Source organism: Gossypium arboreum, chromosome 9, assembly GCF_025698485.1.
Source record: "Gossypium arboreum isolate Shixiya-1 chromosome 9, ASM2569848v2, whole genome shotgun sequence".
Taxonomy (NCBI): domain Eukaryota; kingdom Viridiplantae; phylum Streptophyta; class Magnoliopsida; order Malvales; family Malvaceae; genus Gossypium; species Gossypium arboreum.
The window spans coordinates 88,348,875-88,367,216 of record NC_069078.1 but is presented as its reverse complement, the minus strand read 5'-3'; the positions used below and the strand labels follow the sequence as shown (position 1 = coordinate 88,367,216).

The window sequence follows — 18,342 nt, the reverse complement described above, 5'->3', positions numbered from 1 at the left end:
AAATGTAATATGAAAAAGTTAAAGAACCAATAGTGCAAATATTTTAGGAGTGGGATAATCTAAAAACTAAGGAAAATGGATGAATTAGGACCAAATTGAATAGGTGAAGAATTATGAGAGACTAAATCGTAATTTTCCCAAATTAAGCTATGACTCAATGATGAAATTTTAAAAGATTATAAAGGGAAAAATGATCAATTAGTAAGAGAGAGAATTCTAGAATGTAATGATTATGTTGATAATATTTTAAATTAATTAATTAGATAAATATTATTTTATTGATATTTTAATAAGATATTTATGATTATTTTATTATTTTATTTAGTATATATGTATGTGTGTGTGTGGAAAGAAAACACACACACACACACACACACACCATCTATAATCTTTCCATGCATTTCAGTTAGAAGAGAAGAGAAGAAAGAAAGTTTTGCTTTCTTTACAATTTAGTCATTCCACAAAAAAATTACCATTTTCACCTTGAAATCAAAAGAATTTCCATAGCTACCAAAAGAGAAAATTGTTAAGGAGATTAAGGGGAGTTAGAATATCAAGTTGGATTCAAGAAATAGAAGCTGGAGGAGAGAGAAAAATCAAGTTAAAGATTGAAATCAATAGGACAAGGTAAGAACTTTAAGACTTCAATATATTTTAAGTAGAGTTTCTCATGTAAGGTAATATCAAAAGCTTGAAAATGATGTTAAGGTAGAGTTTTCTTATATAAGGTTCTATGTTCTTGATATACTAGTGAAGGGAAATAAGAGAAAATGATGGGAAATATTGTAGAGAATGGAAATAAGGGTGTTATAAACTTGGTAATCAATATGTTGCACTAAAATAGTTTTGGACAGCAGCAGTAGTTAAACTTTGAAAAATTACCAAAAATTGTGGAAATCGAATTAGAGGTTGAATAAAATATTAAATTAAATTTTATTGAGACTAGTTTTTCATAGAAGAAATGGTGTAAGCAATGGAATTGTAAATTGTGAGATATAGTAAATTTTATGAGACAAGGTCAGAAAAATTTCGGGTTCCTCTATTTTGAATTTGGGAAATCATAAAAAATTGGATAAAAATAATTAGGGGTTAAATTTATATGTTTAAATCCATAATGAGTCTATTCTTAATAGAAACAAACAGAAACATCATCCAAATTCTGTACTAAAAGATAATTAACTTTTAGTAAGGAAAGGACAAAGCTATTAAACAGTAGAATAGGGGTAAGTTTGATGATTTTACTGTACTTATTGGATAAATTATAAATTCTGAAATTTTTATGGTAGAAAGATATTTGATTCTAGTTTCAAAAACACCAAGATTTTCTTAATTTATAATTCTTTAGCTCAAGATATAAATAATTTAGTGACTATGACTCAAGTGGACAAAGATGATATGAACATATGAGAAAATTGTGGAATTATATATACATTAAGGATATGGAATGGAAAGGAGGAGAAGGAAAATATATATGAATGTTTAGTTAGCATGAGTTACATTAAAGTGGTTAATTTTCATGTTTTAGGCTCGGGGACTAAATTGAATAAAAGTAAAACTTTAGGGGTAATTTTGTAAAAATATCAAAAATGACCAAATTGAGTGAAATGAATTATTTTATTGTCTAAATTAATAAATGGAATGAAATTATTAATTTAAATCAAGATTAGTTGAAAAATCGAGGAAAATAAAAAATTACCGAAATGCTCTTGAATCTTGGTATTTTTGCAATTTAGCCAGATAAGTTCGTGAAACCTAATTATGTGATATAAGGAAATATGAGTTGATGGTACATGAAATATTGATATAATGAATTAACTGATTTATGTTTATGAAGAAACGGTAAGAGAATGATATTTATCATGACATGTAAATATGTGATTATCTTTGATACGTTGATACAAGGAAAATAAGTATGTTTAAGGGGAAATCTGTTTGATTTTGATTGATCCCAAATATGAATTCCAGATGAAATAAAATGTCTGATAAATAAATTTTTAACTCCGGTAATACCTCGTACCCTGTTCTGGTGACAGATACGGGTAGGGGGTGTTACATCCTTGCTAACTCGTTATTTTAGTAAACGTATCAGAAGATCTTGCTAGGATATTGACTAGTTGATTGACGAGGAACCCGAAGCGATAGTTGATGAAGATTATCGAAGCAAACTAATCACCCATAATCAGTTTTGATTAATTTCACTTTTCAATTTCTTGAAACTTATTTATTTGTTACATTTTTATTATTATAGAAATCTTAAAAATCCCTTTTATTTATATTTGCATAATATAACTTATTTCAAGTACAAATTAGATCTTTTGATGTTTAGGTTGAAATTGATCTAATACTAAGCCTTTGCTGCAGTATTCACACTCTGCGCGTTCATAGGTCTGGAGGTGGTTATTAGACATAAAATTACCTTTCTAGTTTTTTCATCCGTTAGGTAGTGGTATTGTGATACTGATTTGCCGTAATTTGGTGTACCAAATTAAACTAGTTTTTGCATTTAAAGAGCTTGGATACAAGCATTTTCGTTAAGTTTTCTTAATTTTATTTACATTCAATAAAATATGCAAATTGAGTCTTTTATGGACCTTAGGGGCCAAATGAGGCCTAAGGGAGAGCTAATATACTTTGTGAGTGTGTAAGAGACCATTAGAAGACATTTTAGACCGATACTAGACGTTATGTCACAACACGAAAGCTCCAATGTCGCAATATAGAAAACAAAATGGACAAAGTAAGAGATTGCCTTTGATACCGCGAAACAGACTTAGGATGTTGTGACATACCCTTGAAGATAAGCGCAGAGGAGTATGCTGGTTACTGTGTCGCGACACAAGTCCTAGGTGTGACAACATCGATTCTGTGACAGAAATAAAACTCGAAGCAGGGGCATTTTGGTCTGCAAAATCAAATTTTAGTGCTCGGGAACGTCAGCTAGCCTATGGTTAAGGACGACAGCCACCTAAAGGCTATAAATAGACTCATTTATCACTTGTTATGGACACCATTCCATTCGTTTAGATTTGTTCTTTAGATTTAGTTTTGTTTTCCTGATTTATTAGGTTTTTAGATTTTAGTTTATTTGTTCTTTGTTTTCCTTTAAGAGCTTTGATTTGTGAAGACGACCAACTTCTATGGATTCGTGTTATTTTTTATATAAATAAGGTTTTTCTTAAACCTTTTACTTCAATTCATTCACCATGATTAATTCTCCCATCTATTCCATGTTTTTTATGAAAGCCATGAGGAACTAATCTTTTTATGGGGGATTAGCAAGTAGAGGAATGACCTCTTAACTATTTTGTAGGGTTAATTAGTATATTAACTATTTGGGAAAAGAAGAGTGTGAAACAAACCCTAGGCTTGACAACCCCTAGAAGTCATCAAGGAGGGAATTAACCCAAAATTGGTATTGCCCATCTGTGAACATCTTTAAACCAAGCCAGTCTAGAGTGTGAGGTCGGAAGTTAAGTAGTTCTTGCTGACTTATTATGTTAGTGGAAGATCGAAAGATCCTGCTAGGGTAGTGACTAATTGGTTGACCAGAAACTCGAGATGACAGTTGATTAGGATCGTCGAAGAGAGCTAATCACCCATAATTAGATTTGATTTATTCTTCCTCTTCAATCTCTAGACTTTTATATTTTTATATTATATATTTTTTATTACTATTACTACAAAAACCCCAAAAAAATCCTTTATATTATATTTTTTGTACTGTAACTCAATTAAAAGTACTTACTATTAAAAGTACTTATTAGATCTTTCAGTGTTTTGGTTAGAATTGATCTAGCACTCGCCTCCCTTGGGTACAATCTTCAGAGTACTCACCCATTTTGTTGTAAAACTATATTACCACTCGACCGATATACTTGCGGATATCACCTTGTCTTTCTATATTTTATTACAGTATTCACACTCTGGACATTAGTACGTCCTGAGGCGGTCAGAAACCCAGGCTTGAATATCACGATACCTCAAACAGTCTTGAAATGGGTGGTTTTGGGATGTCTCACTAATGCGATACCCATCACACAGTATAGCGATGTCATCATAGCTAGCCTCGATTCTCTTCATTTCAGCACTATAAGGGGTATCACGACTTCCATACTTTCCTATCGTGATACCCTTCTCATAGGTGAAGTTTTCTTCATGCTCAGACCACCATTAAATCTCTACTTTTCCGTAAATACTTGAGTATATGCTTAACTATTTGCCAGTGTCTTAGTCTTAGATTCACCTGATGACTACTCACCAACCCTACTGCAAAATAGATCTCTGGTTGCATGCACAACATAGTATACTTGAGTCTTCCTATCATTGAAGCATAATGAACCTTTCTCAAGTTCTCTCTTTCTTCCAATGTCTTAGGACAATCCTCCAAAGAGAGGTGAAGTCTCGATATTAGAAGGTTGATTACCCTTCTTCGAATCAGTTATACAATAGCTTTCCAATATCTTGTCTATGTATGAATCTTGCGATAGTGCTATCACTTTGTTCTTTCGATCCCTTAAGATTGAAATTCCCAGAACAAAATTAGCTTCTCCACAGTTTAAACGATGACAATATACCTACATCATTCTCAAATAGTAGAATTTCACCCGACATATAAAATGAGGAAGACCACCTTTTCTTCCCCTAAATGTTTATAAACACAATGTTCATCTAGGTTTTGCTCAAATTCAAAAATCTTGACCACTTGATCAAATCTTTGATTCCATTAGTGGGATGCTTGCTTAAGTCTATATATAAAAATATATATAAAAATAAGGTTCATTATTTTGTAATATAATTGTTTTAATAATTTTTGATATTATATTAGTATTTGTTACTTAATAAACTATTTTTATTAAATCTTGTAATTAAGTTTGATAATAATAATTTTATTAAATCTATTTAAAGTAAGGTGTCTACATCAGGAACAACATTATCAATCCAAATAATTCTTAAAAATTATATTAAATTAAGTTCAATAATATTTAAACGTTAACTTAATTTTTGGCTTTTGCAAGCATCATTAACAAGTGAATGGAAACAACAATTGGGGAACCAAAGAATTTAACATATATACATAGATAGATAAAAGATTAAAAAAACTGTTTAATTAATTAGTAAAAAACGACATAATTAGAACAATGATATGATAATAAGCATACTAATGGCGTTGGTATCGATAATAAGCTGTTTAGAGTCCAGGGACCATGTCGGGACTATAGGGAATGCCGGAACTCGGGATCCAAGTCTCAGATTCAAGATAGACACGAGGAGTCCATTTGTTGGCTTCATTTATATCTATCTTTTTTATACCTTTCCATGCTACCCTACGGCTGGTATCGGCACCGGGTCCCCTGTTTCCAAACTCGGCAATGAAAGAAGTGTCTATTCCTATGGTGCCTGTCATGGGGGCATAACCCTCTGGTTGAATGATGTCGTCGATCTGAGATTGCATTATGATAGACCTAGCGAATTGTTTCCAGGGACGCCCCAAGTACGCCTTGTTCGTATCCTTCACTGAGATGTAATCAGGGGCACCCGAGATGGTGCAGTTTTGAAGTACAATGGCTGAGTTTGTTCCAAGATCATTCCTTCCTTGTGCAGTAACCATGCAATTTTGGCCAGGCCCTGGCTTCCTCACGATGAGCATACAGCTCGAAAATGCTCGCGATCCCGAAGATGAAATCCACTGTTCGGTGATGAGACAATTACTATATAACTGTCTCTCTCTGTGAGCGTAAAGAGTGTCTTGGTACCCAGTGAAATGGCAGTTGAACATGATGACCCTATCAGCAGTGGCCCTGAAGGCCATCGCTTGATGACCTTCGTCCTCATTGAGTTATCGAATCCAATGTCTTTAGCCATGAAACCAGCTCCATCCACACCTAAAATATTTCACAAACATACATACATATATACTAGTTAGCCACCTCACCTCACCACCAAAACTTATCTATGTATATAATACTACTTACCAACAGTTGCAGTGCGGTATGTTCTAACCGGTGGATTCTTAGCGACACTAATGTCATTTGTGATGATGGTCTTAGTTGGGCCATCACCGATGAATACAACATTAGTCATCTGCTTGGTCACGTTGATTTTTTCCTTGTAGGTACCAGCCTTAATGTGAATAACAAATCGATCGGGACTTTTCACGGGGACTTCAGCCAATGCCTTGTTAATAGTATCATATTTCCCGCTACCATCTTTAGCAACCACAACGTTAGGCTTCAAATCCATTGGTTTTGCTTGAAGGAGTTTCCGGTCAGCTTGACTAATCCACTCAGGCATGTCCTCAGCTGACAAAAGCTTACGATTGACCCCCGTGGTGTCGATGTTGCCGACATTTGGAATGTTAAGTTCCTTCACGATGGTGGATAACCCATTAAGCATTGCTAAAGCATTGCTAGTAATCTCCATGCTAGTCTTCAAGATTGATTGCATCTTCTGCGATGATTCGTTGCTTGATTGCGCGAATGAGTCTATACATGTCTGTTGACTCGTGAATGCACCGCTTAGCCAGGTCTTTAGTTCTAAAAGGTATTTTCCTATCTTGCTCATGTCGTATTCCCCTAGCATGTCGAATGACTTTTGAAAGTCATCAATGGCTAAGTCCAACACCTCTTGGCAAACACCAAGTGCCGCTTTGTTGTTCTCATCCTTGATCAACTCTTGGACCGTCACTGAATGGGCCAACACGTTCTTTATCTCGACTAGCCCGGCTTGGAAACCTGTCCTTATCAGCTCCTTAACGTCGCTAGAATTTGACGATGCCAAGCTTTTCTGGCACGTCTCTTTATAATTTGTGGGTTGACATAGGGCTTGCACAGCTTTGTTCGAACTCGATATCTCTTCACCATCGTTCTTGTTTTTTATGTGCGTAACACCCACCACCACGGCTACCACCATGGCCACCAGGAACACCGCACAGATACCAATAATAGCATTATTCGCCATTTTTAAACAACTTTTTTACAAAAAAATTATCTTCTTCTCTCTTTCTTTCCCCTGAAGAAAAGAAAGCAAGAAAGAAGAAAACCTTATTTGAAGTTGTGGGGCTGCTTATTGCTTATCACTAATGGCCCTTTGAGCACAAGCTTGAATAATATATATTGAAGTTCCGTATTTATATTAAAAAATGAATCAATTAAAACCTTAAAAATGGCCATATTTAGTTTAAAATGTTTCATGGTGGAGAGTGCCCTACGGATGTGAGAATTTGTTTAAATTTCATGGATATTAATCGCTCTATAAAAATTATGGTGTTTTAATCTTTTTTTCTTATTCTTTGAAAATCTCGTGCTTTGAAATTTTTCAAAAAAAATCTAAGGCTAGGATTTAATTTATATACTTTTTTTTATATATTTGGTTGAGTAAAATAGTTTTAGATAAACTAATATTTTAAGTATCGAAATAATTAATTTATAAATATAATTTAAATGCTAAATTGTAAATTAAATATTAGTTTTTTAAAATTTTTCACATTCCACAAAAGATTAACTTTCATATTTTAGGAGTTTTTTGACACTCATAAATTATAGCTTTGTGGATTAAATGGTAACTAACGTTGTTTAAAACATTTGTAATAAATCATATCATATCATAAATAATATAATACAATATAAGAAGGTATATATATTCATTCTTTGTGGCAAACTTTTTTTCAAATTTATTTTTAATTAAAATATTAATATTTAAAATTATTTAAAATAATATTATAAAATGCATTATATTTATTTATTTTTATCTAATATGTTTAAAATTTAACTTTTATTATGCGTTCTTTATGGTGAAAGCAAACCTGTGCATGAGTAGCAATTGTAATAATTATTGTTATAATCATAATATTATCATGTAAAATTATGCGATACAATAATATTACATATATTTAATTCAAATAATTTAGTGTTATTAAATTCTATTTTTATATTTAATATTTTTATCAAGATTTTAATATTTTTATGTGCATAGGATAGTCACTTTCCATCTTCAATTTATTTTATATTTTTTTATGTATTTGCTCTCCATTACTTTCACCTCAGTTTAATATATTTTTTTCATAGTGAAAGCTTGGGATGAAAATAATGGAACTCTGGACAAAGAGAAACAAGACATATGAGAAAAATCGAAATAAATGATCCAAAAGAATTCTTTGTTTCCTTCAACACTTAGCATGTAAGATACTATTATTAGTGTTTAAAAAACCTAGATGCAGAAACCGTATAGAGCCTTGAGATGGGGAGAAGTTTCAAACACCATGGTTTCATCTATTAGTCAGACTTTGGCAATGAATCCCAAGAGCATCCAAAATCGAGAGAAGATCTTATTTTAGAGAAACATAAGATAGTTTGCATGCTAGCGTCGGGGATTCATGGGAAACATTAGGAAGGGTTCAGAGAAGAAAGTTTGAGGGTATTGACTGGTACATCAAAGAAAAAACAAAATAAAACTTCAACTTTCTTTGAACTGAGCTAACTCTGATTGCTGCCAAATGTCTCAAAACTTCATCCTCATCTCCACCAACTTGTAATTCCGCAATCTTACCCAACTTCAACGTGTTCTTCCTGTTTTTGAAGTCGGAATGTGTTCAACACTGGCCATTAGTTTCTTCTTTCTCAATTTTTTTAACTTTGTTTACTCCTTTGACTATATAGTCCTCTACAATATCCTTTTCGTAATTTCAACCAATTCTTTGCCTGCAGTCATATTATCTCTACCCATCACCTTAGTTGTTTCAACGGAAACTTGATTCCCATTTGAATGGTTGAACGCTAGTGTTCGATCCATCTCTAAATTGGACTTGCACACTCACCTTCTTTGCCTCGGTTACTTACTTCCACTTCATCTGTCTCGTTTACACCCATGTTATCAATACCAAGCAACGTCATCCCTTTCATGTCACCTTCAATATTTGACTTTCTTCCATTACCAGCCCATAATTCAAGAGATTCTCTTACATTCGATAACACTTTCTTGTCAATAGTAATATTTATTTTTCCAATTGCTTCAAATTTTCAACCGCAATGATATCCTCCCTAACTCGATCCAAACATTATGATTAGATATTGAAAGTTACATTGGCGACCGAAATGGCCTAATAAAGTCATTCAGTTCCTGTAACATTTATTTTTTTGATTTTTAGAAAACTTAAATTAATTGTCATATATTTATAAAAGACATCAGATTTTAAGTCGAATTAATATTAAGGTTCTAAATTTAATATGTGTTGTGGCATTTTTCCAATTGCTTCAAATTTTCAACCGCAATGATATCCTCCCTAACTCGATCCAAACATTATGATTAGATATTGAAAGTTACATTGGCGACTGAAATGGCCTAATAAAGTCATTCAGTTCCCTTAACATTTATTTTTTTGATTTTTAGAAAACTTAGATTAATTGTCATATATTTATAAAAGACATCAGATTTTAAGTCGAGTTAATATTAAGGTTCTAAATTTAATATGTGTTGTGGCATTTTTGGGTAAACTTGTTTGCTTGTGGCATTTTTGGGTAAACTTGTTTGCTTTTTGTTTTTTTGTATGCTTTTCATAACTCCTTTCCTTGTTTCGCATCAGAAAAATTGAAACCATCAGTTTTTACTTTAAACCTTATTTAGTATGATATTAAGTAAATTTATTAGGTTTTTTCAGTTTAATGAATTGAATGCATGCAGAAATTCAACCTTAAAAAGAACCCATGCCACAACCCAAAATTAACAAAATTACAGTCCCAAAAACCATTACAAAATAAAGTAAAATTTAAATTGCTTTATTAAATAAAATTGAGATGAAACCTCCAAATGTCATGTCCGATTCTAACCTCAAGGATTATCTGTAAGGATAAAATTATGGGGGTGAACTGTAAAAAGCTCAACACGAGTTTTAAACTTAGTAAACATTGTATATACATGTAGACATTCAAACTACAGTAAAGCATACAGCCAGCAACATTTCTTAGATCATAGTAGAGCAAGACATCATAAAAGTACATTATATATACATTGGCATGCTCATGTGAAAACAATGTATATTTCCTACCCATCTATCTGCTACACACCATAAGTTCCCCGGAGATCATCATTCGAACACCAAAATAGTAAGAGTCGTGGCTCAATGTGGATAAACCACCATTAACAATTTTTTCAATTAGACTGCCAATAATTTGTGGATAAATTGCTAGTACTTTGCGGATAAACCGTCAGTACTCCGAACATTACTTCAATTGCCAGTATAATATGATGGATAAACTGCCGGTACTCCACAGACCTCCTCCATCATCAATCAATCCCAATCCCCATGCAATGCATTATGGTATACCAATAGTGTAGCATATCATGCTTTTCAATAACAATTTCAATAACAATGGCATGTGTAACAATTTAATTCGATAAAAATAGTATCAATCAGTGACATTTTTTTTTAATGCAAGCAATAAACAATGTATCAATCAATGGCATGCTATATTTGCAATCCATTTATATAGTAACAATCAACATGGTTAACAATACAATACATGTAATAACATGCATTTAGCTAATCAACCAATAACAATATGCATAGAATTGGTTAACACTTATAGCACTTACACACTTGGTTATTTACACTTTAAGGCCCTAGAACATTCGACCAATGCCAATAAAGTACAAACATGATTTCAACAATCACCAAACATACAAAGTTAGGACCCATACCTGAATAATGCATATCTAAAGTACTAACACTAGTCTGCAGCTCCTATGCTTCAGATCTGATTAAATCTAGTTTAATTTGTACCTAACACAAGGAAAAATTGTTAGAAATTAGCCAATAATCACCTTATAAGGTTCGGCCAAATCAGAGAAAACAATGGCAATTCATATATGATTTTTGGATTCACCACATACACTATTTCGGCTTAAGACGAAGATACAAATAATGTTTAATGTCACATTGATCTGAGTGATTTGAATATGAACCTTAAATAAAAAACACAAAAATAACACATTTGAGAATTAGCCATGGACTCTTGATAGATTCAACCATTATAGAAAAGAAATATGTATTTAGATTTGACTAATAAACAACTTACACTTCGCGGATCTCAGACCTTTGATAACAAATAATCACAAAATGGATTCATCACTTGCAGAGGGCAAAAAAAATTTGACCAAAGATGAATGGTGGTTTCATCAGCAAAAGAATGAGAGAAAATGAGAGAAGGAGAGGAGAAGCAAAAGGGGCAATAGTAGTGGTGGCTGATCAACTAGGACGACGTCAATGAAAGAGAAAATATGAGGTTTCAAGGGGAGGCAATAAAAAAGATAAGAGAAAAGAATTATTGAAGAAATGATGGGAAGAGAGAAGGTAGGACGCAGATAGGGTGAGCAAATGAGGCTGAAAAGAAAAGAAAAGAAATACAATATGTACCTAGGGTTACAACATCGGACGACAACACCTAGGGTTTGGGCAAAAATACAAAAAAGATAAAAATTATGCAAGGGAGGGGATTCAGACTCGGGTTTTAAAGACAATTTCACTAACACTTAACAATTGGACAAGTAACTTATTTTTTAACTAACGGGTAAGGATAATAATAAAATTTGAAATGAAAGGCTTATAAAGTTGTATTTATAGTCTATTACTATGTAATCTAGCATTGACTAATTTACCATTAAGTGAAAAATAAACTTAAGTTTGTCGGACATAAAATTGCCTTTCCAGTTTTTTCATCCGTTAGGCAGCGATATTATGATACCCAAACTTGAATATCGTGATACCCCTAACAATCTGGGAATGGATGGTCTTGAGATGTCTTGGTACCGCAATGTCATAGTAGCCAGCCTCGATTTTCTTCATTTCAGTTTTTTCAAGGGTATTACACTTCCATGCTTTGATATCGTGATACCCCATTGTAGGTGATGTTTTCTTTCTGTTCGGGCCACCGTCAACTCCCTATATCACTTAATCAACTTGTTAGGTTTCCCATGCCACAATTGGCCAATTTGGGTGTCAGAAATGACTTGAAACTAATTAAAAAATTATTAAAAACAAAATTAAAAATCGAAAAAACCATATAAAAGACACTTAAATTGTTTTAAGATAAGCTCCTTAAGTGTATTAGAGAGTTTAGTTTGACGTATCAAATTAAGTAGATCACCTAGGACAACAACACAGCCTGCTATTGATTTCCTCAAATCTCGACACGTTTGGAAGTCAGAATCAGTCTATCCAATAAGAGTAAGATCTCTTCCATAATACACAAGCATAAAATCCTTTATTCTTTGTAAATACTTGAGTATATGCATAACTATTTGCCAGTTTCTTGGTCTTGGATTCGCCTAATATCAACTCACCAACCCTATAGCAAAATAGATATCTGGATGCATACACAACATAACATACATGAGACTTCCTATTGTTGAAGCATAATGAACCTTTCTCATGTTCTCTCTTTCTTCCACTGTCTTAGAACAATCCTCCAAAGAGAGGTGAAATTTCAATATTAGAAGGTTGATTACCCTTCTTTGAATCAGTTATAGCACAGCTCTCCAATATCTTGTGTAACACCCCTAACTCGTATTTGTCGTCGTAACAGAGTTACGAAGCATTACTAAAAAAATGAAACAGTAAACCATTCAATTCATACACTAATACAATAAATATTCTAAATTCATTCAAATACATTCATAACGTCCCTTAATTGAGTCCTTGAGACTCTAAGAATATAAAAGAATCAATCCGAGACTAAATCAGAAATATTTGGAAAGTTTAGGAAAAAGTTGAAAAATTTGGACTACAGGGGTCATATGACTGTGACACATGCCTGTCTCTTAGGCCATGTAACTCGCTGACTTGCATGCCTTTAACCTGTAGGGAACACACGATAGTGTCGTATGGCCGTGTGTCACACAAGGTTGAGACACTCGCCCGTGTCTCAGACCATGTGTACCCAAAATGAACATTAAAACACAATATTAGCATTTCAAGTTTGCTTGGACCTTAAGAAACTCAAATGCAAACCAAAATGCCAAATCAAAATGACTTTAATCGAGCCAAAAACACACTAAAACCAACCTATTAAGTGCCTAACCAATGTACCCTCATTGGTACCACAAGTATATATAATTATTCATCAAAATAATTATCAATTCATTCAAGCAATACCTATCCAAAATACCTATCAAAGGTATCTCAATCATAACATTTCTTTAATACATATCATTCACATTAGCATATAAACTATACCTCATTTTCATATATTATATAAGTTGACCATTTACACAAAAAATCATCTATAGTTTTTATATAAACCAAAACATTAACGATAATCACACAAGAGCCTATACATGCCATATAAGCTAAATTAAACATTCCAAAAACTATCGAATTGAGTTGGATAGTGTGACTTGAGTGCTGATTCGATTGTCCAACCTTCCGAGAATCTACAATGATATTAAAAAATATAAGTAAGCTTAAAGAAGCTTAGTAAGTTCAACATATTAAACGATAAATCTTACTGAAGTAAATACAACAGTTCAAACAATAATAATCAACCATGAGAGTTCCCTGTCATCCACAATTTCAACCGATGAATTCATCTCTGTTCAGATCAATATTCAATAAATAAAAAATCTTTCAAATTCATTAAAAATATTACCTTACCTAGATTTTTCATTTGAAGAACAACTTACAGATAAGAGTGCATAGTCAGATCAACTGAACACACTAGACAGAAGCTCATAAGAGCTAATCCAACTGAAACACGCCGGACAGAAGCTCATAAGAGCTAATCCAACCGAAACACTCCAGACAGAGAGTATAACACGAGAGTTCACAACAACTGCTGAACCTCGGGTAATATACAAACATCTCCCTCCAATACCATCTCCACTCTAAACCCCTAAAACACAAATCACTATTGTACTTTATCCCGCGTTCAATCCAAACCGAGCATCAATTTAATATTATATATCAAATTACCATTAATTATCAACAATTAAAAATAAATATATAATTTGTACCATGTTAATCTACTCAAAAATTCATATTGATGTTAAATTCTAACTGTACAAATTTACCTAGCTAAATTGCAGAAATGTCAAAGTACATGGGCATTTTGGTAATTTTTTATTCTCATTGATTTTCCACTCGATCTTGATCTAAATTAATAATTTCATTCAATTTATTAATATAGATAGTAAAAAAAATTATTTTATGCAATTTAGTCATTTTTGACATTTTTACAAAATTGTCTCTAACATTTTACTTTTGTTCAATTTAGTCCCTGAACCTAAAACATGTAGATTAACCATTTTTACCCAATTTTGAGCTTAGCTGAGTGTTTATAGCTCCCAATACAGCCCATATTTATAAATAAATTCACATAAAATCCCTGTATTTTTATTATTTTAACAATTTAGTCCCTAATCGGGAAATTCATCAAAAATTATTTAACAAAATACTTTTAAATACTAACCAACACTTCAAATTAATTCACAAAATTCTTCAATGGAAAAATTCAATATCTTTAACAGTTTCAAAATCGAAGGTACAAACTAGCTAGACCTAGTTGCAACGATCTCAAAAACATAAAAATTAAAAGAAATGGGTGAAAATAGCTTACCAAGCACCCCAAAAAAACTGGCCGAATGGGTTTTCATCACCCACAATAACCATTTGGTTAAAGCATTTGAAAGAAGGAAGAAGATGATAATTTTTGGTTAAGTTATTTTAGTTTATATTAATTAATTATATTATAACCTTTAAAATTTAGAAGATTTACCATGCAACCTTCCTAAGAATATCTATAACACCCCCTAACCCCAAACCGTTACCGGAACGAGATTATGAGGCATTACCGGACATATCAGACAACTTACAAATAATTTACAATTAATATAACTTTCATAGTATAATATAATAATTAAGTCCCTATCTTGAACTCTCGAAGTTCAAACACGTATTAAAAGTAGAACGGGACTTGTTCGAGTATTCCAATTTTTTTTTTTATAAAAATTTCGGCAGCATTTCTACTTATTTTTACCTAAACCTCCTGTAAATTCAAACCAAAACAACCAACACCAATATTTCACATTCATATACTAATATTTATATTATTAACAAAATTTTAATTTAATAACTATCATAGCATCATTCAAAATTGATTAAAAACTTCATTCATTTAACAACTTAATGTTCATATATCAAAATATCATGTACTTTCCTTACCATTTCATTTAACCATCTAAATTTTATAATTCATCCTTCACTACCCAAAGTAATATACATATTCAAGTGACTAAATAACACCTATGTACATGCCACCTTTACCCAAAAGAAAAATATATAACACCAAGTTTGTGTTGGAGTCGGGATTGTTCGGATCTTGAGCCGGGACACTTGACTTCTACTAACTGCATGCACGAAACAACCGTCATCACTGAGTATGGATATACTCAGTGGTATTACTATAACTCAAGACTATTTAATATTAATAAATTACAAACATCAACCATAAATTCTATAATTATTTAAACTACTTTTATATATAATTATTTTACTTCATAAATCTTAAATTCATAATTCATTTTTCTCATACTAACTCAATTCATAATTTAGTTCATACATTCTTTCTCGTACTTTTCAATAGTACTAAAACAAATAATCTCATTTTCAAAATTTCATTTCAATTATTTACCCTATTAACAAAGCTCGGACTATGACAGATACGCGGATTTCCACCCAAACACACCAGAATATCCAACCCAAACACACCCGGAATATTGTAAATCCTCCATAATACACCGGTATAATATATCCTCCCAAACACACCAATAAGGCATTAAATGTCTATTCGGATAAACTGAAGTATATAATAATAGAAACATCTTCTTGGCCGAACTACAATCTCTTCATCACATCACAAATCCAATGGCATGCCATTTGTATCGAATCTAGTCCGACAAGTTAATAGGGTATTATTTTACTTTTTCTAATTTCAATTTAATTTACACAAAAATTTTCAATACTCATTCAATTCAAATATCTATTATCTTAATTCATATACAAATTAATTTTCACACAAGTGTATACCATCAACACCATACAATTGTCACCATTTATTTATTTTTCAATCAATACACTTTTCAAATAATCACATACTTACCTCAAGCCTTACTTACCATACATAACAATTAAAATTTCAGCAATCAATAATAATTAAAATTTGAATTATAGTAATACACACCGTAATTCTCCGTTTTAGTCCTCGATGACTTTCTCCTTTCCTTTCGATGTTGATGCTTCAGGTTCTTTATTGGCTACTGAAAATAATAGTAATTTACATTATTATTTACAGCACTAATTATAATAAATAATTAAATTTCTAAACAACTCCTACCTTATTCCCAATTTAATCCTAACTAAACTTAATTATTTTCTTAATCCAATTCACTCTCTTTTTCTATTCAAATTTTGTCTAAACTTATATTTAACTATAAAATTTCCAGCATATTTCCCTAATTTCGAAATTTCTTCAATTTAGTCCCTACAACATAAAACTTATAGCCTAGTTTACAATTTAATCCCTTAATCAATTCCAACTTAGAATTCATTCAATTAAATCCCTAATTCCATAATTTTTCCAACATGAACCCTACTTGGAAACATATGAACTCTTGAACTATCAACTTAATTTCATCAAAATCTTGTTTCAAAGCTCCTAAAACATCAAAATTAAGAGAAAAGGACTTAATTGACTTACCTTTTAAAGCTTCAAACCTTAAAACCCTAGTTTTTCCTTTCCCTTTTCTTTCTTTCTTTTCTTTCCCTGTTTCGAAATGCTTCTGTTCTGTTTCTTCTTTGTTTCTTTTGTCTTTCTTTTTATTCTTTTATTATTTCATTTATTTTACTTATTTATTTTATCATTTAACTAATATATATTATTATTAATTTAATAACAATATAATTAACACATTTGTATACATGTATCTTTGTACATTTGTACACTATTATTACCATCCATTTGTCTTTCTTTTATTTATTTAACAAATAAAAATCTTATAATATTAATATTTAATTAATAAATATCTTTAACTTAAAATTTAAGTAAATACATAATTATAATACAAATGTATATATTCATATTATTACAAATGTCATTATTTAATTTGTTTTTCATACCAAAAATCTTATAATTTAATTATTTAATTAACAAATATCTTTATACTTAAATTATAAGTAATTAAATATTTAAATTACAAATGTACCCATACAATTCTTACACATGTATATTTTATTACCATACAATTGTCTTCTATTTAATTTATTTATAATATATTATCAATTAAATAATCATAACAATTTAATATAAAACCATAATAATAATCATTATAATATATCAAACCTAAAAAATCTTTGATTTTATTTCACCAATATGCCACCTCATTTGTAGTCAATGGCTTAATTGTCATTTTAATCCTTTTTATTTTCTATTGCTTTATAATTAAACTTTTACCCTTTATTCAATTTAATCCTTTTATTACTTACTCTAAATTAAGCTAAATTCACTTAATTAGATCCTAATTAGACACACCACTAGGCTCATAAATATTTTTAATAATTATTTTCGAACTTATTTCACTAAGATGGAGGCCCTATAACTCACTTTTCCGGTGCCCGTGAATTTCAGGTCATTACAATATCCACTCACATTAAATATGGTACAATTACCATCCAGGTCCAAGAATTTACCTTTCCATATCTATTAGATCCATTTAACTAATATCATTCAACTTTTACACCTTTTTCAATTTAGTCCTTTTCACCTAATTAACCTTTTAAATATTAAAATTTCATAACGAAACTTTAATACAACCTTAATAACACTCCATAAATATTTATAAAAATATTTACAACTTGATATATAGAAACGATGTCCCGATACCTCATTTTCTAAAACTACTTGACTTTAGGGTTTTACAACTTCAACTTAATTTATCATTTATATAACATAAATTACCAAATCAAAAACCTTTTTAAAACCGTATTTGACTCATAAATATTAAATGATAATATTTATAAACTTACTCGTCGGATTTGTGGCCCCAAAACCACTATTTCTGATACCACTGAAAAATAGGTTATTACATCTTGTCTATGTATGAATCTTGCGATAGTGCTATCACTTTGTTCTTTCGATCACTTAGGATTCGAATGCCCAGAATAAAATTAGCTTCTCCCAAGTCCTTCACTTAAACTATTGGGTTAACCATAGTTTAAACGATGACAATATCCCTACATTATTCTCAACTAGTAGAATTTCACCTGACATATAGAACGAGAAAGACCACCTTTTCATCCCC

At 31.3% G+C, this 18,342-nt stretch overlaps 1 protein-coding gene across 1 annotated transcript; it reads right to left on the bottom strand.

The window, feature by feature from the left end:
- Window positions 1-5,079: 5,079 nt before the first annotated feature.
- Window positions 5,080-7,139, bottom strand: LOC108455248 (probable pectinesterase/pectinesterase inhibitor 21). Its single transcript, XM_017753829.2, has 2 exons — window positions 5,973-7,139; window positions 5,080-5,882 (listed from the first exon to the last, which is right to left on the bottom strand). Exons 1-2 carry the CDS (start codon window positions 6,955-6,957, stop codon window positions 5,635-5,637), a joined length of 1,233 nt encoding a protein of 410 aa, XP_017609318.2. The 5' UTR covers window positions 6,958-7,139; the 3' UTR covers window positions 5,080-5,634.
- Between the last annotated feature and the right edge of the window lie 11,203 nt (window positions 7,140-18,342).